This window comes from Ursus americanus, chromosome 3 (assembly GCF_024610735.1).
Source record: "Ursus americanus isolate L20-20 chromosome 3, mUrsAme1.1.p, whole genome shotgun sequence".
NCBI classification, from domain to species: domain Eukaryota; kingdom Metazoa; phylum Chordata; class Mammalia; order Carnivora; family Ursidae; genus Ursus; species Ursus americanus.
Window position 1 is genome coordinate 12,842,326 of NC_142129.1, and position 21,773 is coordinate 12,864,098.

The following is a 21,773-nucleotide window of genomic DNA, read 5'->3' on the forward strand; positions in this document are numbered from 1 at the left end:
GTGGCTTGATAGCTCGTTATTTCTGAATCGTATTTTATGGTCTTGATGTCCCACCATTTGTTTATTGATTCACCTGTTGAAGGACGCCTTGGTTGCTTCCAGTTGGGGCAATTACAAATCAGACTGCTGTACCCATTCATGTGCAGGCTTTTGTGTGGACGTAAGCGTCCAGCCATTCGGTAACGGTGAAGGAGCGTGATTGCCTGATCGCGTGCTCAGACTGTGTTTAGTTTTGTAAGAAACTGCCGAACTGTCCCCCAAAGCAGTTGTGCCATTTCGCGTTCCCACCAGCAGCGAATGAGGCTCCCCGTTGCTGTAACCTTTGTTAGCATTTGGTGTTTTCCGTCTTTTGGATTTTGACCATTCTAATAGGTGCCTAGCAGAATCTTGTTGTTTTCATTTGGAATTCCCTGGTGACATGTAATTTTGAGCGTGTTTTTCTTACACTTATTTGCCGTCTGTATATCTTGTTTGGTGTGATGACTGTTCCTATCTCTCATTCATTTTTTATTTTTATTTTTTCAATGTGTATATATATATATATATATATATATATATATATATATATGTATTGTTTTTAAGATTTTATTTTTTTAGTTTTTTATGTAATCTCTATCCCCAGCGTGGGGCTTGAACTCATGACCCTGAGATCAGGGGTTACACACACACACACACACACACACACACACACACACATACTTTATATATATATATACACACACACATATATATACACATACATACACATACTTTTTTTAAAGATTTATTTTTTGTCCATTTTTAAATTGGGTGTTTATCTTTTCTTAATGTTGTGTTTTCTTAATGTGTTTAGGAGTTCTTTGGGTATTTTGGATTTAAGCCTTTATCAAGTATGTTTTTACAAATATTTTCTCTATGGCGTGTTTTTATTCTCTTAATAGTGTTTTGCACAGATCAGAAGTTTTTAATTTTAATGAAGTACAACTTATCAATTTTTTCTTCATGGATTGTGCTCCTGGTGTTGTATCTAAAAACTCATTGCTGAACCCAGGGTCCCTTAGATTTTTTCCTACGTTACCTTGCAGAAGTTTTATAGTTTTGTATTTTGCAATTAGGTGTACTATTCATATGGAATTAATTTTTGTGAAAGGTGTAAGGTCTGTGTCTAGATTCTTTTTTTTTTTTTCCCCTGCCTGTGGACTTCCATCGTTGAAAAGATTATCCTTTCTCCATTGTATTGCATTTGCTCCTTTGGCAAAGATCAGCTGACTGTATTTGTGTGGGTCTCTTTCTGGGCTCTGTATTCTGTTCCCTTGATCCGTTTGTCTAATTTTGTCTGATCACTGTTTTGATTACTATTGCTTTTATAGTAAATCTTGGAATTGAGTATGTCCGTTCTCCTGACTTTTTCTTCAGTCTTGTGTTGACTATTTGGAGTCTTTGGCCTTTCCATAGAAACTTCAGAATGAATTTTTTAATATCCACAAATTGGGATTTTGATTGAAATTGCATTGGCCCTATAGCATAAGGAAATGTGAAATTCCCTAGGCCCAGATTGTACTCTAAGCTTTCAGTTGTGTTAATGCTAATTCAGCGAGCGTCATATCAGAACTGACTGTGTACAGAGATACTTTTTTTTTTTTCCCGAGCCATTTGAAAGTAAATGCAGACAAGATGATACTTCTAAATTCTTGAGTATAAACTTCCTAGGAAGAAGGACATTTTCTTATGACCACAATAACATTACCCCCTAGGGTGATTAACATTAATTTGTCAGTTAGCTTTTTTAAAACAAAAAAAAAAAAAGCCTGTCCGCGATAAAGCTGTTTTTCTTTCTTGTTTTACTATTATTTTGAATACCTATCCTGTCCCGTGCTAAGCAGTGTGCTGTGTTAGGATCTGAAGATAAACAAGCGAAGTTCCTGTCTTGAAGTCCCGTCTCCTGTGGACATAGACATCTTAGACAGTGATTATTCTGGCGTGAGGACCACAGTAGCTTCATTTCCTTTCCTTTCACTCAAGGAGTGTGTCAGCTGAGGCGTCCTTCCTGCGAGATAGAGAACTATTTCCAGAGCAGTGTTCTGGAGCGGGTGCTCATTCCATAATCCGCCAGCCTGCCCCCGGTGGAACTTTCCCCTGAGGGACTTGCATCCGTCTAGAAGTTAAGAATGTCACTCCCAGGATGTCATTCCCTCCATCTGAGTCTTTGAGTTTCTGTATGATGAGGATTGGACAGGCACAGGGAGCAAGGGTGACGGCTTTGAGAACCAGGCTGAGGAATGGGGCTCTATTCTACAGGTCAGCGGTATCGAGTAACACGTGGGTTTGGCCACGAATCCCAGGGACCCAAATTAACAGCGGCTTCATCAAGATAGGAGTTGATTCCTCTTTCATGCAATAGGAGATAGCTGGCCTAGGGCTGGAATGCTGGCTCAGCTCCACGGGCTCATCCGGGGACCTAGATTCACGACGGCTTGTCACCACATCCACAGCCCAGGCAGCAGGATAGAGGAAGGGGCAGCATACTCCTTCCCTGTGAGGTGCTTCTTGGCAACTAGACCCCTCACTTCTGTCCAGATCCCACTGGCTAGAACTGACTCATGTAGCCTTACCTAGATGAAAGAAGGTACTGAGAAACACAGTTGTCATTTGGAAGGCCATGTGCCTGGCTAACTGTAGAATATTCTATTCCCTGTAAGAAAGGAAGAGTGGATACTGAGGTCAGCTTGCATCTCCTTCTATACTAGCATATTTTCTTTAAAAAAAAAATGCCTTCTATAAAATGAGTCCCTTAGGATGCTTCTTAAAAATAGATTTATTGGGCAAAAAATTTTGGAAACATTGAGGTCTCATAGAAATTCACAATGCGCAGTAACATGTTAAAGCCTCTGAGAAGTTCTGCAGTAAAGAAATGTGTCTGTCCTGGTTTAACCTGAGATAATTTGGCTGAAATCCCTTTTTAAAAATTTTATTTTTTTGCAGAAGCCCTGTTAACATAAGCTTTGGGAAACACTGCTTTGGGAATTATTAAAGGTTTCTTAGTGTGCAGTGATGTAGACATTTTTACGTAGTTCCACTCCTAGGGATGTTGTCAACAGAAATGTGCGTATTATGTCAATCAAAGTGTAATCAAAGAAACAGAAGTACTAGGAGATGTCTGAAGGGATTTATTGCAGGAAGTTGATCTTACAGAATTGTGGGAGCTGGGCAGACAGTCTGTGTGAGGCTGCTGTCTTTCTGCCCGATGATGGAGCTTGAACTCTACTGGGTGGGCAGTTAGGGAAGAAGAGAGTACAGGTGGGAAGATGGAGAGAAGCTGGAAGTCATGAGGATGTAGAGGAACCCAGGTCAGTCGGCCTCCAGCTTTAAGGATGTGGGTGTCCCAATGAAGCTGATGCCCTTCGTGGTGGAACTAAACTCTCACCTGGCTTAGGGGTCACAGGAGGTGAAAGAGGGTCCCGGGGAGGGTGGGTCCAGCAATCACAGGCCTGGCTGCCGCCCTGCCCTGCTGACCCCCAATCAAGGTGGCCTGCAAATGGGCAACAGTGCCCGTGGGCCACCTGATGCTTCTCTACCAGCCGTCTGATATGAATACACGATGCCTTCTGCTTCCCTTCCACATGCCCCATCTCACCGGGAGGCATACGAGGGAGGGAATTCTGAGCAACCTGGGGCAGCCCAGCCAGGCTGACGCATTGCAAAGCCACCACACATGTGTTCACTGCTTGACAAGTGTAGGAGTTCTTACAGCGGTCTGGCTGTAATAGCTTCAAATTGGAAATAAGCTAAATGTGCATCAGCAGTTAAAGAGCGACTGTGTTACATGCGCAGGAGGGAAGGAGGAAATGAACAGACTGTTGCTTTGTGTATCAACATGAATGAATCTTGCAAAAAAGTATTGTGCAAAAGAAGACACAAAAGAATACAAACTATGATTGTGTCCGTATGCATTTCAAAAGAGCCAAGCTAATTCGCGGTATTGGAGGTCAAGATAATAGTTTCCGTGGAGACAGGGCTCCTGAGGGCCACAGAGAGGCTTCGGATGCGCAGATGGTCTGCTGCTCGATCCGGGTGCCGGTTACCCGGCTCTGTGCCTGCTGGGAAATTCCCTGAACCGGATAGCTATGATTCGTGCGCTCTTCTGTACGTAGCTTCCAGGAGAAAAGTGGAGGTCAATTAAAGTTTTAACAAGTTACTGAGCCGTCATGAACCAGCCAGAGCGGGGAGAGGAGGCAGCAGATACGGGAAGAGGCAGGTTCTGTGAGGGAGGAGGACAGAGGCTGCCTGCGGGGCATCGCAGCTCTGTCCCACACTGTCCCTTCCTAGGCTGGCCATCTGCTGCCATCATGAGGGGTTAGGGCGGTGCACACAGAGGCCGAGGCAGCAGCTCACCAGCACGTGGCACAAGGTAGGGACCATGATCCCGTATATGTGGGGGCGGCCCCAGTACCTTTTTAAGTTCCCTGGGAGTCCTGATGTACTCCACAGGCAGAAAGCCGCTGGACTCTAGAGACAGTAGACCTGGATGGCAAGGGGGAAAAGTGGGAAGACCTTTATCCCCACGTTCACCCCTCTTTCAGAGTCCACCGTGCTTTCTCTTGTCTTTAACCCAGACACACACAACATCGTCCTAGCCTCTTTTATAAAATACTAATTCCCCTTTCCATGCTTTTGTTTTAGCTCCCTGCTAGTCAGAGCCATGATTCCTCTCCTGAAAGTAAACTAGTTGAAAGCTCTTAGGCTATGAAAACTCTGTGATGTCTGCCGTGTTTGGAGACTGGATCGTATGTCGGGAGACTGGATACGCAACCTTTCCGATATTACGAGCAGTGATCTGCAAGCCCTGTGGGCTGGATTGCTGATGGCATTTCTAATGCCTGGGAAAGTTTGTTCTAAAATCCTGCAATCCCTCCCACCCCTGTTTACACTCACAGGGCCACCACCCACTCCTGGGGAGACCATACCAAGGCCTGCTGCTTCCGCTGCCCCCTGTACCCCCAACTCCTTCCACCCTTCTCTGCCTTTGGAGGGGTCATTGCACACATTTCTCTCCCACCTGGCCGAGGCCCCTCAGTGAGGAACGCCGAGACCTGTGCCAGGTGCTCAGAGCACGAGGGAAGCATGCGAGCCTCTGTCTCCATTGAATTTGTATCCCTCTTGTACTTGATACTCGGGAATTTATTTTTAATTAATTTTTTTCCCTTCTTTGAAGTTGGGAATTATGTAGCTGGGAGCGATCTTACAGGTGAGTCCGCCTCCTCACTTACTGAATTGCCCTCATGTTACAGTTGAGGAAACCAAGACTCCATGAGGTCTTACCAAAGGTCACACAGCTTGTAGCAAAACCAAGCCTTGAATCCAAGTCTCTCCTGCCCCAGGTGCGTGTTTAAATGCTGCACCATCCCCTGCCAGGTGACTGGTCTAGCCTCATGCAGGGAGTCCGGGGCAGGCCCCTCAGTGCCTGACAGCCCCTGCAGAGTGCCAGCTCGGCTGGTTAGGGGTGACTAAGCACGTTTCCTTAATGTCTCATTGTTTCCTCATGTACAAATGGGAGAAAGTCGAGAATGTGATGATTACACAACTCTCCCTTGAACTGTTTGCTTTAAGTGAGTAAACTGTACGGTATGTGAATTGTATCTCAGTAAAGCTGTTAGGAAAAAAATAAACGTGAAATCTCACACATAGCTTAGCATTTCTATTTTGAAAATTTGTGAATATGCAAGAAAATAATGGGAACTCTTCCATAGTGTTCTGTCAAGTCTCCGGGTAACACTGTTACCGTGTGTGTCTCTGATTCCCCCAATCTGATGGATGCTCCTGACTGCCTCGTTCTAAAATCTGTCCTTCTCCTCTATCATGCATTTATCCCCCGGAAATATAATCATTTGGTCTCCTTCTTCATCCCTGGACTCTAATCTCTTTGAGGTCAAGGGCTATGTCTTATTTGATTTTGTAGCTCCAACACCCAGCCCAGTAGAAACTCAGTAATTAATGGATGAGTGAATGAGCCCCCAGGTTCTAGAAGCAAAGAACCGAGGGCTGAACCGAGGATGTGGGCCTCACCTGGGGGGGTGGGGGGAGAGAAGAAAGAGTTCAGGAAGGAAACAGCTACCTGGGTCAGAGAAGTAGGAAAAGAACCAAAGTCGTAGTCTATTTTTCAAGGAAAAAGAGGAAGAAACTTTTGAGGAATTCTCAGATGCCACAAAGTGGTCAATGTAAATGTGAATCAAAATAAAAAGAGTTTGGGGTTTGTCAGAGTCAGGAGCTGTAGAAGGACAAGATGGAGCAAGATCTCAGGGTTAAGAAATGGGGGGAGAGGGTAAAAACATGCCCTTGAAAGTGAGGCCATGAAAGGAAGGAGGTTTGGAAGTGATTAAGCAGAATGACATCACCAAAGACCGTATCCTTGCTAGACAGGAGACTGTGCTTATCTCAAGGCAGATATGGAATCTCCTTTAAGGCCCACCTCCTGGCACTTCGGAGTAACTGGGGAGCTCTGCCAGCATGTGGGTGGTAGATGAGATGACCCACTTGAGTGTCTTGGTGGCCGAGTCAGCAGTGCATTTACTGGGCAACCAGATGCCCTCAGCTCCTGCACCAGGCCCTCTTCTTTGAATGACTGTTTCTTTTAACTTGTATCCTCCCTTCCCCACAGGGAACATGGTGGAATGGTGCTTACCTCAAGATATTGACCTTGAAGGTGTTGAGTTCAAGTCTATGGCCAGTGGGTCCCATAAAATTCAGTCTGACTTCATGTAAGTATTTCAGAATGTAAATCTTCTCTGTATCATTTCCTCTCCTCACATACTTTCCCTGGAGCATCAGGGCTCGCATCAGGGAGGCTTCCGAGGCTGTGTGGAAATGCCCTGAAACTATACGTGTCGTTTTGTGTTTATACCCGTTTTCTAGCAAGGAGGTCCCAGCTTTCATTAGGTTCTCAATGGTTTCATGAACTCCAAAAGTTAAGAACGATGAGAGGTTCTCTCCCTTTTAAGAAATTACTAGATCTCGTTTGAGGTTTGGCTTTATTGAAAGGATGGACTTTCAGTTCAGTTCGGGTTACCTTAAGCCATTTATGTGCCAAAACTTGAAATTCCAGCTTTAAGTAAGGCCAGTTTATAGTCCTGTGTAATTAAGATCTGTGCGAAGAGGAGCAGACGGCTAGAACATCCGGTAATGAAGAACGAGGTAGCTTGAATCTTCTCACTGGGCTGCAACCGGGACAGAAGTATGAGAAAGGGGAAGGAATAAAGGGGCAGCTCTGGTCCTCCACCCTGTTAAAAGTGTCAGAGACTCAGGAAGTGAGGGGAAGAAAATCAATGCTAATAAAACTGTACCATTCCAGAAGGGCCTGAAGAGGAATCTTTGTTTTGGTTCCCTATCACGTCCTGAGTTGGGTTGCAGGAGAGGAGAAGGGATCTGTCCATGGTCTGGGCAGCCGAGCCGCAGGCTTGCCAGAGGTCGAGTCCTGGCTCCTGTCGGATGACCCTTGGCGCATTCTGTAATCTCCTTGCGCCTTGGTTGTCTCGTCTGTGGGGTTGAGTGGCTTGGACCAGTGTTGCCCTGTGGTTCTAAAAACTTCATCTTCAGGCCTTGGACACCATTCTTTGTTTTCCTCGGGACTGCATCTTAAATTAAAAACCAAAGTTGGGGGCGCCTGGGTGGCGTAGTCGTTAATCGTCTGCCTTCGGCTCAGGGCGTGATCCCGGCGTTATGGGATCGAGCCCCACATCAGGCTCCTCTGCTATGAGCCTGCTTCTTCCTCTCCCACTCCCCCTGCTTGTGTTCCCTCTCTCGCTGGGTGTCTCTATCTCTGTTGAATAAATTAATAAAATCTTTAAAAAAATAAAAATTAAAATAAAAAAGCCAAATGAAATTTCTCTCTCTGATGGTGAGCCACACTTGACTTTGGGTCCTTTCTAGCTATTTCCGAAAGGGGCCCTTCTTCGGCCTCGCCTGCTTCGCCAACATGCCCGTGGAGAGCGAGCTGGAGCGCGGCGCCCGAATGAAGTCTGTGGGCATCCTGTCTCCGTCCTACACCCTGCTTTACCGGTACATGCACTTCCTGGAGAACCAGGTTCGGTACGTGGCTTGCATTCGTGTGCGGGGAGGCCACGGGGCTGTGCCAGCCGGGGGTGTGTGTGTGAGGAGCTCTCCGAGGTGAAGGCTGTGTGCCAGCATGGCAGATGGCCTTCCACGAACATCCACAGCCACATTTCACACCTCGGGGGTGGTCTTTCTGTGTCAACCCAAGTCCTGTCCTAAGGATTCTTCACGCTGCGGGGGAAAGCAGGGTGGGTTTGCCTTCCGTGTGTGCTAACACTGTCATCAGTTCTGTTCAATGATGTAATCTGTTGATAGTTACATGATCTTTGTTTACCCTGAGCCACAGGAAATACCTCCTTGCCCCAGGTCGGCAAACAGCCTCTAAACTCTTGTTAAGCCTAATCCTTTATTATTTGGGGTTATTATTACTACTTGTGGTCATCGGAAAGGAATTTTTGACAGAAGCAGCAAAACTATTCATGATTTTATATATTTTTTCATTACTCCAATTTCATGTCAGATTTTGAGACAGAAATCTATCCCTAATCCCTGAAGCATTATTAAAATTTTCACACATTTGCCTCTTTTCTGGTGTACATGTGTGTATACTTTTAAAAATATATATACTTGGCATTATACTCTGCATACGTTTTTATACCTTATGCTTTTAAAATCGTTTTAATTTTTTTATATAATAATCTCAATCATCTCTGAAAGAACATGAAATTTGCTTATGGGAAAAAAGTTTATTATTTAAAATGTATATAAAAGTACAAATGAATTTTTTAAAAAATCTTCCTAAGTTTAACACCAAGATATCCATTGTTAATATTCAGTGAATGCCATTCTAAAGTAGAAATGATTTTATAAAAATAGGATTCATGCTTTACGAGAATTTAATTTTATCACATAGGCTCATTTGAAATACATTGAATTTAATCTTCCTTATAGAGATCAGAGGAAAAGAATAATGAAACTGAAGGAATTGTCAAACTTCCAGTGAATTTTTTTTTTTTTTTTTTACAATAAGGTATGTTATTTCTTGAAATACGCTTTCAAAGTTAAGGGAAAAGATTACGAAAACCACAAAGATAGGGTGAGATAGGGTGTCATTCCTATTTTTGTTGAGAAATAACATATATGTTCTCAGCATAAGGGTCACTGGTGGTTGTAAGTGTTTCAATTGTGGACACAGTCGGCCATCTTGTCTACCACCTCTCGGCTCCTCTGCCTTAGTTCACATCTCAGTTCTTACATATGGTGAGACTTATTCTATGTTTAGTTTTATAATCCTACTTCCCACCGTTCTTTAGTCTCGGTTCCGTGTATATCACCACAGCTGTGGCTTGGCTGTGGCTTGCCCTGTTCCTCAGCTCCTGACTGGATTTGTTTCTTGACTGGTTGGTTTTTGCCATCAAGTGCTTTATACTGTCCTCCATGAAAGGATCGTGAGTGCTGCCTTCCCTGAGGTCTTGCGCCCTTAATCACATGTGTCTGTTACCTTTCCTCTGGGTGGATAGAAGGTTCTGGAATCTTCTTCCTCTCGGGATGCTGTATTGCTATGCTGTCTTCTGATACTGGTTGTCTGTGGAAGTCTCTGATTTCTAGATCCCTGTAGATTTTTTACTTGTGAAGTGTCTGAACTTTCTTTCCAGCGATAGTTTGTCCCTTTTGGTCTAGAGATAGGTCTTTTATTTTTAATTTCAGGAACCTTTCCACCTGTAAGAAAATATTCACCTTTCCCATTCCACTTTTTTTTCCTTCTTTTATGCACTGGTTATGCATATTTTTTTCTCTGCCTCATCCTCCATATTTATCATTTTGATGATTATTTTAATAACTCTGTTATGCTAGAGTTGTCCCATAAGTTTTCTTGATTGTTCCCTATGGTTGAGCACTTAGCACGTTTCTAATTTTTTTCATTGCTCCTCTGCACTCTGGAACTGTGGAGAACACCTTCATATAGATCTCTTTTTCTGTTTTTGAAATATTTCCTCAGCTTTGTGTCTCAGAAGTAAGATTATGGAGTAAAATAAACCAAAACATTTTTATTGGGATCCTGACAGTTTAAAAAAAATATATTATTCCTTTTGAAAAAACTAATTTTCCCAAGTAGACAATATTTTCTCATGGCTCAAATGTTAAAAATTACAAGGTGGCATTATATTAGTTAGGGTCCTAGCTAAATGGCAGTAACAGAGGCCCCAAAACGCAATGGTTCAAATAAGATAGAAAATTCTTTCTGATGTAATAGTCTACTGGTGCTCAAGGTGGGAAGCCTGCTGGTCCCTACAATTGTTTAGGGACCCACACTTCTTCGCTTGCGTTGTTCTACCGTATCCTAAGAGTGATGTTTGTATTCGGAGGTGTTCTTCTCCAGTGTTCAAAGCTGCTCGCCACCACTGTTTGCATCTAGCCCAGAGGCAAGAGGGAAAGCTCCTGAAATAGCATCATCACTTCTCCCATATCACTGTCAAGTTCTCCATCACAAAGACACACCTAACAGCAAAGGAGACTGGAAGAGGTAGTGTCTAGGTCGGTGACCCTGTGACCAGTTAAAAATCTGGTGGTTCTGTTGCAAACAGGAAAAAGGGACGGATGAATTTGGGGGCAAAATTAGCAGCCCCTGCTTCAGTTTGCCACTCTGACTATTCAGATATCCAAGTGCACTCTTCTTTCCCCCTGTAGAGAACATTCCTCCCGCCCCAAGAGAGACCTCGGAGAGGCTCATCCATTTAATGCTTCTAGTCTAAAATCCAGGATTGCCGTGTGTGATACAAGGTCCTTTCATTAGATCAGTTCATGGTTCTTTGTATCCTGGAAACCTATGAAAGAATAGGCAAGTCCACTCACTCCCCACCTCCCAAATGCAGTGGAAAAGTGGAGCAACGAGATGCCTTAACCAAGCTGGTTAAGCCTCCAACTTGGTTTCCGCACCAGTCATGATCTCAGGGTCATGAGATCGAGTTCCACGCTGGGCTCTGCACTCAGCATGGAGTCTGCTTAGGACTCTCTCTCTCCCTCTGCCCCTTTCCCCTGCTCATGCTTGCACGTGCTCGTGCACTCTCTGTCTCAAAGAAATAAATCTTTGGGGGGAAAAGAAGGTGGAATAGGAACAGTACAGACTCCTATTTGGAAAAAGGAAAGATGAGAAATCCAAGCAGCCACTAGGCCATAATAATGAAATTCTGCCGAGTGGGGATCGCAGAGCCTTCCCGTCCTGGCAGAGCAGTACGTTCCTTGTTGAAACCTAGTTATTGACAATCCCCTTGCCCATTTTCCTCCCTGGCTCCCGGCTTTGCCTTCTAGGAGGTTCTTTATCCATTTTCCGCCATAACCACTTTTGAAGCAGGCCTTGGAGAACGTGATCTTCTTGGGGCTGGAGGACACATTTCCCACTGGTGCAGGTCTGTGGGTGTAGTGGTTTCTTCAAGGGTGGAGAAGTCACAGGCTTTTATAGACCAGGCACATGACAATACAGATCCCTCAAAAACTAGGTAAGCTTCTGGTCTGTTTGCTTCCGGTCAGTTCCAGATAAAAGTATCCACTGCTGAAGATTTCTTTTGAGTCTTAGTTTTTAAACCACTGGACTATGGACTAGTTACTGGTGTCTGTTCTTGGCCTATCCATCCTTCCTCATTTTAATGGAAAGCACCTAAAGGCTGCCCCCGAAATCTGATCTTTGCAAGTGGGCATGACTCCTGTGACTCCACTCTTAACTGGAGATTTTCACAGAAACTTTGAGAGAAGTTCTTTTTTTTTTTTTTTTTTTTAAAGACGGTATTTATTTGTTTGACAGAGAGCACAAGCAGGGGGAGCGGCAGGCAGAGGAAGAGGGAGAAGCAAACTCCCCGCTGAGCAGGGAGCCTGATGCAGGGCTCGATTCCAGGACCCTGAGATCATGACCTGACCTGAAGACAGATGCTTAACCAACTGAGCCACCCAGGCGCCCCTTTGAGAGAGATTCTTATCTCCTGCTTTTGGGGTACCAGAGCAGTTGGCTTTTCCAGTTCCATGGGATCCCAAAATAATTGGAGTCTTAATTATATTGCAGAACTCAGAACACTGCCCTTAGGCTGCATTTCCTTCCATTTCAGCTTGCAAACTGGCTGGTTCTTGCCTGTTTCCATCTTCCTCTTGTAGTAGCTCACTGAAAATCAGGAGCAGGCAACATTTTATCTCTAACTGCTTCCCCTGAAGTTACAAGTTTTGGTGACACGGGGCCTTGTCTTCCAGGTTACTAGTTCTAGCAAGTTTTTGGGACAGTGTAACAAGGGCTCCCAGCTTTCTAGGCTGCAACACCTCTTCTCATCACCTTCCCTTGCCAGCTGCTAAGCCAAAGGCCACAATGTCTTTTCTGATACGGGGTAACTCATTTCTAGGTACCATCTTCCGCTTTAGCTAGAGTACGGGTAAGTCGCTATAACAGAGAGACCCAAGATGTAGTGATTCAAAGGAGACCAATGTATGGCTTTTCTAGCACAACAGTCCCGGAGGAGGACAAGCAGTCCAGGGGGTTAGGTGGCTCTGTTCTGCTGGGGCCCAAGTCTTTCCGTCTTGTATGCTCCTGTCTCCTAGAGTATTGTCCTCGTCCACATGGTAGAAGCGGACCCACCGTTACCAGGTCGTGAACTTCCGGCCTGCAGGAAGAGGAAAAACACAGGAATGCCCAAGTTAAACACATCACTTCTGCTTACACATCATTGGCCAGTTCTTCGTTCCTAGCCATGCCTGGCAGCAAGAAGGTCTGGCAATTGTGGTCCTTAACTAGGCGACTATGTCACGAGCTACAATCAGAAAGGTCTAGGCTCTACCACTGGCATAAAATGAAAAGTCTAGAGGCATCTGGGCGGCTCAGTTGGTTAAGCGTCTGCCTTCAGCTTGGGTCATGATCCCACGGTCCTGAGATCGAGCCCGAGTTGGGCTCCCTGCTCAGTGGGGAGCCTGCGTCTCCCTCTCCCTCTGCCCCTCCCCACTGCTTGTGCTCTCTCTTTCAAATGAATAAAATCTTTAAAAAAAAGAGAAGTCTTCACCCAGTTCCCATATGCATCCAATAATCCCAGTAATTACTGTTAATCTCTCCTCTATCTTTCCAAAATGTGTGTGTGTGCGCGTGCAAACACAAATGTATATTCTTTATTCCCCCCTTTTCATGGAGAGTATCAGGTTATCCATGTTGTTTTCACCTTGCCATTTTCAATGAACAATATATCTAGGAGATCATACTCTCCTGTCGGTACAGAGAGTTTATCATTTCTGACAGCTGTGTATGTGCCCTATATAGAAGTTATCAAGTCTCTTATTGCTGGACCTTGGTAATTTCCAGTCTGCTGTTACAAATAATGCTGGACTGAATATCTACGCACAAGTATCGCTTCACATGTGAACAGAAATGAAATTGGTGGTTCACAAGGAAGAGGTATTTGTAAGTGGAATAGATATTGTCAAATTGTTTTCCATAAAGACTGTACCATTTTGCATATCCAGCAGTTATGCAGGAGAATGCTGTTTTCTCCCAACATGGCCAACACAAAAATAACACTTGGAGAGTTTCGGCGTTGTGATGGGAACACACGGTACATGAGTATAGTTTTAATTCGCATTTTTCTTATGAGTGAGATTGAGCGCCTTTATATTTGTTTGAGTCACTTGTTTTTCCTCTTCTGTGAACCGTTTTCTAACCTTTGCTCTGGTTTTTTTTTTCTTTTGGTTATTGACCTTATTAATTTCTAGGAGTTCTTTATATAGTAGGAAGATTTGTTCTTTGCAGAATAAATTGAAAATATTTTTCTACTTTGTCATTCATGTTTTTTTTTTTTTTAAGATTTTATTTATTTTGGAGAGAGAGAGAGAGTGAGCAGGGGGAGGGGCCGAAGGAGAGGGAGAGAGAGAATCCCAAATATACTCAGCGCTGAGCATGGAGCCCAAAGCGGGGCTCGATCCCACGACCCTGAGATCATGACCCAAGCTGAAATCAAGAGTCTGACGCTCAACTGACTGAGCCACCCAGGCACCCCTGTCATCTATCTTTTCATAGTACCTGTTGTCATGCAGATGTTTTTCTTCCTTGAATGCATTAGTTTTTTCATGGCTTCTAGATTTTGAGTCACAGCTAGAAAGATTTTCCAGCTTGATGATTACAGAGGGCTTGAGGTGACAGAGGAGGGACTTGCGTGAGGGTATGAAGGGGAGAGGAGCCTGTGAGCTAAGCCCAGGCCCAGGCAGGGGTCGTATTTGACTACAGCAGTGACTTGTATCTAAATTAACTAGACTTGATTTCTGAGAACACTGAATCTCTGTTTTCTATCCATTCTTTCTTCTCATACCCCAAACTTATTTATTAGATTTCCTCCACAACTCTTGGCTTCAATATCTCTCCAGTTAGTCCTTTCTGTGACTAGTTCTAATTATTCAGAAGACATTGGAGAACTATCTTATAATCTTAAAAAAGTAGAAAAACGGGGGAGTGTTATGGAGTAAAAGGGACTTAGAACACATTACGGATCTCTGGACTGTGCTTAGATCATGATTCAAACAGCCAACTGTAAAACATTTTGGGGACAGTTGGTATCATTCGAATGTGGACCGGGTATTAATTTGTATTCAGGCTTCATTATTAATTTTGTTAGGCAAGATAATGGCATGGTGTTTATGCTTTTTTTTTTTTTTTTTAATAGACTTTACCAATTAGAGATGTATACCAAAGTGTTTATGGGTAAAATGTTGTGATAAGGTTAGGTTTGCTTTAAAATATTCCAGGAGGAAGAATGGCAGTGGGGGGATAGGGTGTAGATGGAACCATATTGATAAAATGCTGATCATTGTTGAAGCTAAGTGATGGATAATGGGGCTTAATAGTCTTTTTCCTACTCTTTGTGTAAGTTTAAAATTTTCCATAATGGAAGGTTTAAAAGACTAAATATAAAATTATCGTGTGATTATTGTAGAAGACTGAAAAAGAAACAAAAGCTCAAGAAAATGAAAAGAACGTGATCAGGGCGCCTGGGTGGCACAGCGGTTGGGCGTCTGCCTTCGGCTCAGGGCGTGATCCCGGCGTTCTGGGATCGAGCCCCACATCAGGCTCCTCCGTTATGAGCCTGCTTCTTCCTCTTCCACTCCCCCTGCTTGTGTTCCCTCTCTCGCTGGCTGTCTCTATCTCTGTCAAATAAATAAATAAAATCTTTAAAAAAAAAAAAGAAAAGAAAAGAACGTGACCCCACTAGCCAGCCGTATCTGCTATTAACATTTATATCCTTCTAGTCTTTTTCCTATATATAAATATATACATACACAATTACAAGAAAGAATATCAAGGTCATTCAGCATCTAAAATGTCTGAGTTGGTATGTTAACCTTTCCATGAATATCATGTGTAATATAACTGTATCACTGCTCTTGGACTTTTAGGTGTCTTTTTTTTTTTTAAAGAGATTTTATTTATTTGAGAGAGAAATAGTGACAGAGATAGCAAGAGAAAGCACAAGCCAGGAGGAGAGGGAGAAGCAGATTCCCCGCTGAGCAGGGAGCCCGATGTGGAACTCGATCCCAGGACCCTGAGATCATGATCTGAACCGAAGGCAGACGCTTAACCGACTGAGGCACCCAGTCGCTCCTTTAGGCTGTTTTTTATATTTCGCCCCTGTAAACACGAGCATCACTGTAGGTAAATGATTGTTCATTTCCAGATACGGTTGTTGGGCCCACACTCCTAGAAACGGAGTCACCGGGTCAGAAAGTACACGCCGTGTACAATTTTATACAAATTGCAAGTGACCCTTCAGAAGAGTGGTACCATTTTGTACCTATACCAGCAGTTAAAGGGGATGCCTGCTTTTTGTACTTGCAAAACCAGAAGAGTGATGAAGGGTAACAAGAGGCAAGAGGCATCCCTGACCCTGACATTGGATGCCTTATTGCTGGGGCGTGTAGCTTCGGGAAGGCGGGGTTAGCCGTAGTGGGCGTTTGTGTGGTCACGTAAGCTTATGCTTTATCTGTGAAAGGGCTTGGGCTTAAGGAGAGCCCCGGTGTCTCTGGTCCCGCAGGGGAACCCTCAGTCTGACCCAGAAGCCTGCCTGAGGCTTCAGATCAGTAGTATATATTGTGCGCATCGTTCTCTGGTTTTTACCACATCACGTCTCTTAGACACTTTCCATAGATGGCTCGGCCTGCGTTTCCGTGTGGTACCTCCTTGTCTAGGCATCCTTATAGACAATCACCTGGAAGGTCCCCTTTTGCACATCTTCGAAGTTCAACACCCCTTGCGGCTCTCAAGCTTGCTTCAATACCTTTGGGTCGTCTTGGTATCATGGCTTGATCATCAGTGTTGTTTAATGCAAAGATCTCCAGTGTGTTCACATTTTGAGGCTCTCATACAACCGTTGTTTAACGTTGATCTGGAACTGCCAGTTTCTATTTAAGTCCGTGCTCATAGTCTGTCTTCCATATTAGTGCCTTGTTCCGTTCTGTCGGTCAGTGATATCTGAGACTGTCAGAGGACAGGGTCCTGAAACTAGCTTTCTGTCTAAGGTTCTCTAACTTAGTGAGCTTTTCTTTAGAAACTCAGTGCAAGTAGAGCGTTTTAAGGTAGTCAAACAGAGAAGACAATTGAGCAGCCAATCCACAACCTGGAAAATGAAAGAGTATCACAGAAAGTCACCTTGATACAGCCCACTTGAGTGCAGAAAACACAGTATTGAAAATACGGTAAACGGATTCTCACTGTTCTTTTAGGGAAATTACATCCCAGTGAAAACACCTTTGAACTTAATCATCTTTGCATTATTTTGTGTTAAGCAAATTTTCATCAGTTGGACACATGTCCTTGAAGATTCTCTGAAATCTGCCATCGTCTCAGAATTAATTAAACACCGCCGAGCCACCACGAGTTTCCCACGGAGTGCCCAAGTAAGAGTGAAAGAAAGGATTGTAAGCCCCCACCTCTCATAGGCATTTATTGTTATATCACGTGACTGCCTTCCTGTCCAAAGCTTAGAATGTATAGGAACCCCCCAAATTAGAGAGCCTCCACCCTGAGAGGAACTTAGTAATAATTTTTTAAGATGGAATTGATGTGTTTTTTTTTTTTTTTTTTTAAATATGAATTTGTCCTAAGATCTCTTCCAGGGGCTTGGCCTGAATCTCCCCCTTTACCCTGTGTTTTGGGCCCTCACCGTGCGCCTGGCTAGACGCTGCAGGATAGCTGGGGAGGAAGGAGCCTCAAGTTTGTGAGTGACCGAAATGGGACACGGACTGTGTGACGCACTCTTTCTACTTCATTTCATTTGCCCCTCAGAAGACTATTGAGGTGGTACTAGTATCTCTATTTGAAGGCGAAGGGGGAAAGAGTGAATTTTGGACAGTTTGGTAACTTGCTGGAGATCTCACCATGCGGAGGGGCGGTGTCACCTTGGCATCGGGAGCTGGGAGTCACTCTGGAGAAGAGGCGGTTTGGGGACAGTTGGCTCCTGGCTGGACTCTGAGAATCTTGACTCTGAGCAGTTTCTGTCCGAGTTTGGGGTGAGCCAACGCCGACGGATTGGGGCGCTTGCCCAGTGCGGTCCTCGTTGTTCACGGTCAACCGTGATTAGCTGTATTTTGATTCTTGATTGTTGCGATATGACGGATATTGTAGGGCACCAAGAAAATAAGACTAAAAGGGTTGTAATGCCTTGTATTTCCCCCATATTTGTTTCCTACGGCTATCCTAAAAGAGTATCCCAAACTGGGGGACTTAAAGCAATAGAATGGTTGCTGTCATGGTTCTGGAGGCGGGAAGTCTGAAGTCAGGGCATCGGTAGGGTTGGTTCCTTCCGTGGCCGTGAGGGAGAATCTGCTCTTTGCCCCTCTCCTGGCTTCTGGTGGTTTGCTGGCGATCTTCGGTGTTCCTTGGCTTACAGATGCATCCCTCTTGGCCTCTGCCTTTATCCTCACGTGACATTCTCCTTGTGTGCATCTCAGTGTGTCCACATTTCCCCCTTCTGATAAGGTCATCTGTCCTTTCAGATTAGGATGCACCCAGGGACCTCACTTGAATTTATCTCTGTAAAGACGCTGTCTCCAAAGAGGGTTGCATTCTTCGGTACTGAGGGTTAGGACTCCAGCACATCTTTTTTCTGGAGGAGAGTGGAGGGGGACAGTTCAGCCCATCGCATCCCCGTTCAACATGGTGCCTCACAGTACCCACAGCACTCCTGTGCTTGGCTTGAAGGCGGGATTCTCCATTGTCCAGTTGGTCCAGGGATTCAATGTGGCTTTGTCGGTTTTGGGGACAGTTGACAGGGCTCCCCACTACCCAGTCTCGGCAGGCCCAAGCAGTTGGGGTGGGAAAAGAAGAGATTCTGGGTTTTTTATTACTTTATGACTTGACGCTGAGAAAGTATGAGGCCTGGTGACATCCAGTAATAATGGTTTTCCTTTATTTGAGACACTGAGGGGTAAGCTGCTTCTGAGTCCTCTGTCACGAAGCAAACAAGCATGGCTTCTCAGGCGAGCAGCTTTGAGCAGGGGATGGGTGCTCTTGCGAGCCGTCCCTGTCGCCGCCTTCTCTGGCAAGAGGCATGCGCTCTTGAGCGCCCCTGGCTCGGGAGCAGTAGACGTCAGTCACAGCGTGTTCCTCCTGTGAGTTTCCCGTGAGGAGCAGAATGTGTCCCATGGCGTCAGGGAGACTCAGACCCCACACCCGAGCTTCCGTAGGGATCTTCCGTGACACCGAACTAGGCACCCTAGGCAACCTCAAAACGGGGGTCCTTTCAGCTCCTCCCTTGGTTCCTAAGCGTTCTAGCCGTTGGGACGAGGGGAGTGGGTGGCAGAGCCGGGGCCGGAGCTGTTCTCACCGTGTGTGTGTGTTTGCAGACACCAGTTGGAGACGCCGGGACATTACTCTCACCTGGCTGCATTCTACGAGGACAAGAAAGGGGTGCTCCATGCCGGTCCGGGGAGAGGCGGCAGCCTGCCCCCCGTCTACTGGCTGCCGTCCATCCACCGATACATGTACCCCGAGATGAAGGTAGGGCTCGCCGTGGGCTCACACCGTCCTGGGCTCGTGTCTGCTAGGGATTGTTGATTATTTTTTCTAACTCATCAGGAATTTCTGTCCTGGGCTTATGCCCAAAGTCTGGTTTTGATAGGTTTCTGGCCCAAGCATTTGGGTTCCTTTAAAACACAAGGCAACAATATGCTTTCTAGGCGCTGCTGTAACCGCGGTACAAGCCACGTGTGACGATAGGCCGGCCGACTGCTAGCAGGGAAAAGGCGGGTTTGACTGTGTTGTTGGCTTAGATATTTTAAAACCAGACACTCGAACTGAAAAGAGGAAAGATGAAGAATTTGATGAATAGATGTATGATTTCATAGTTACGTATTCCCGATACAACGTTATTGCACGTTTGTTCCGAAGTCCTTTGCCTGTGCGCTAGAAAGCGTCCATTTACGGTTCACAGGCGTGGGGTGGTGGGAGGGTGCGGAGAGGAGTAGGGACACGGAACTCTTCCTTCTCCCTCCCCCGTAGGTGGTCACAAGCTACCGCAGGGGAAGCGGGGCTCCCTGGTGGAGGTATTATGCCAGGGGTTTACGGGAAAATTCTGGAAAGGCATCTTGGAAGAAGAGTTGGCCCCTGAAGTATTTGGCTGGGTGAGAAGTGAGGGATGCTGAGTCCAGACTGCGGGAAGGCTCCTGGCAGCCATGGTCCGTGACTTTCTCCGAATGTGGGCGTTCTGTCGCTATTTATCAATACCTGTGGCAGCATGGTTTTTTGTTTTGTTTTGTTTTGTTTTGTTTTTTAAGTGAATGATTGTTTCATCCCTGTTTTCCAAGTAAACCAGCTGAGGTCTGTAAAGGTTCAGTGACTCACGTAAGGCCTTACAGCTAATAGGAGATGGAGGCAGGATTTGAACACAGTGAGCCAAAGCCAGCGCGTGCTCCTTACCCCACCACCTTCGTAGATGTGGGTAGGAGAAAGCACAAGGCAGGTTCAGGGCACAGAGCAGGCCCCAGGCATGCCTTGGAGATACGGCGGGTTCGGCTCCGGACCGCCACAGTAGAGCGAATATTGCAGTAAAGCGAGTCAGATACGATTTTTGGTTTCCCAGTGCGTACAGACGTTAGGTTTACACTGTGTTGTAGTTTATTAAGTGTGCAGTAACACTACGTCTCAAAAAACAACGTACGTACCTTAATGAGATAATACTTTATTGCTAAAAAATGCTAATCATCCTCTGTGCTTTCAGTGGGTCATAAATCACTGATCACAGATGACCATAATAAATATAATGAAAAAAATTTTTTAAAGATGTATTTATTCTAGAGCATGAGTGGGAGGGATGGAGCGGGAGGGAATCTCAAGCAGGCTCTGTGCTGAGCGCGGAGCCTGACACAGGGCTCGATCTCACGACCCTGGGATCATGACCTGAGCCGGAGCCAACAGTCGGATGCTTAACCGACTGAGCCACCCGTGCGCCCCACTAATAATGAACATTTTGAAAAATTGTAAGAATCACTAAAATGCGACACAGAGGTGCGACGTGAGCACCTGCTGTTGGAAAAATGGCACCAATAGACTGGCTCCATGAAAGATTGCCACAGACTCTCAGTTTATAAAAAAGGCAGTATCTGCAAAGCCCAATAAAGTGCAGTGCAGGTCTGCCTGTAGCTTGACTGGGATTGAATTTCTGTGTCAACTGACCAGGAGAGAAACGATTGGAAAAAGAGGTTGGAATCAAATTGTAGAAAACCTTAAACACTAGGCCATGGAATTCGAACCCAATAAGTACCAGTTAGGGTCTTGCCAGGAAAACATAAGCTATGGGAGATATTCCAAGATACTTTAATACAGGGAATCCATAATCTAGGCATTAGAAGACTGAAGGAGCAAAAAGGGAGCAAGGGAATGTAGATATTTGTAACCAGAGACAGCTCCCACCTTGTTAGTTATCTCCTGCTGCGCTACAAAGTACCCCAAAATTAATGGTTTAAAATAGTACAAATTTATTATCTTGTGGTTTCTGTGAGCCAAGAATTCAGGCATGTTCTGGCTGGGTCCTCTGCTTCGTGGTCTCCCATGAGACTATAGTCAAGGTATCAGCCAGAGGTGGGGTCTCATCTGAAGGCTCGACTGGGGAAATATCCGCCTCCGAGCTCCTGCGGTTGTTGGAGGATTGGTTTCCTTGAGGGCTAGTGGACTAAGGCCTTCAGTACCACTGCCTCTTTGTTGTCCTCAGTCCGTAGCCGGGTGGGTCTCTCCAACATGGTGGCTTGCTTCATCAAAGTCAGTGAGTGAAAAAGTCTCCTAGCAAGGTGGAAATCGAAATCCTTTGTGACCTAATTAGAAGCGACAGCCCAGTGAAGTTGCCATGTTCTGTTGGCGAAAGCAAGTTACTCGGGAGAGGGGATTACATAAGGCTATAAATACCAAGAAGGGGGGATCATTGAGGGCCCTTGTAGAGGCTGCCTACCACATGCACCACTCCCTTCCTTCTGCCTTCCAGCCCCTCCAGTCATTGCATCCCAGGGGAGGAATATAACAGGAAGCCAGCTGCCATGGGAATCCAGGGAACGTCGTTTAAAGATTGCCCCACGCCATGGCATGCCCTGAGAGGCAGTAGTTAAGAGATGGTCAGAGGGTCATTAAGGTGATTCTGGGTCTGTACTGACTAAACCCTGATCTTTTCCTCGCCACTCCTAACCCTGAGCCATTTTTTCCTTCTCACATTGCTGCCACGCTATCTCAAACCCACAGAGAGGTGACCAGCATC

The 21,773-nt window shown here is 45.3% G+C and overlaps 1 protein-coding gene across 2 annotated transcripts in view; it reads left to right on the forward strand.

Moving 5' to 3' along the window:
• The window catches only part of DENND11 (DENN domain containing 11), a 41,997-nt gene that overhangs the window by 8,138 nt on the left and 12,086 nt on the right, over positions 1-21,773 (forward strand). For both annotated transcript variants that reach the window (XM_045792491.2, XM_045792492.2), the window contains 3 exons: positions 6,635-6,734; positions 7,903-8,061; positions 18,877-19,030. In XM_045792491.2, coding sequence (XP_045648447.2) covers positions 6,635-6,734; positions 7,903-8,061; positions 18,877-19,030 — 413 coding nt within the window. The remainder of the gene's footprint in view (positions 1-6,634; positions 6,735-7,902; positions 8,062-18,876; positions 19,031-21,773) is intronic.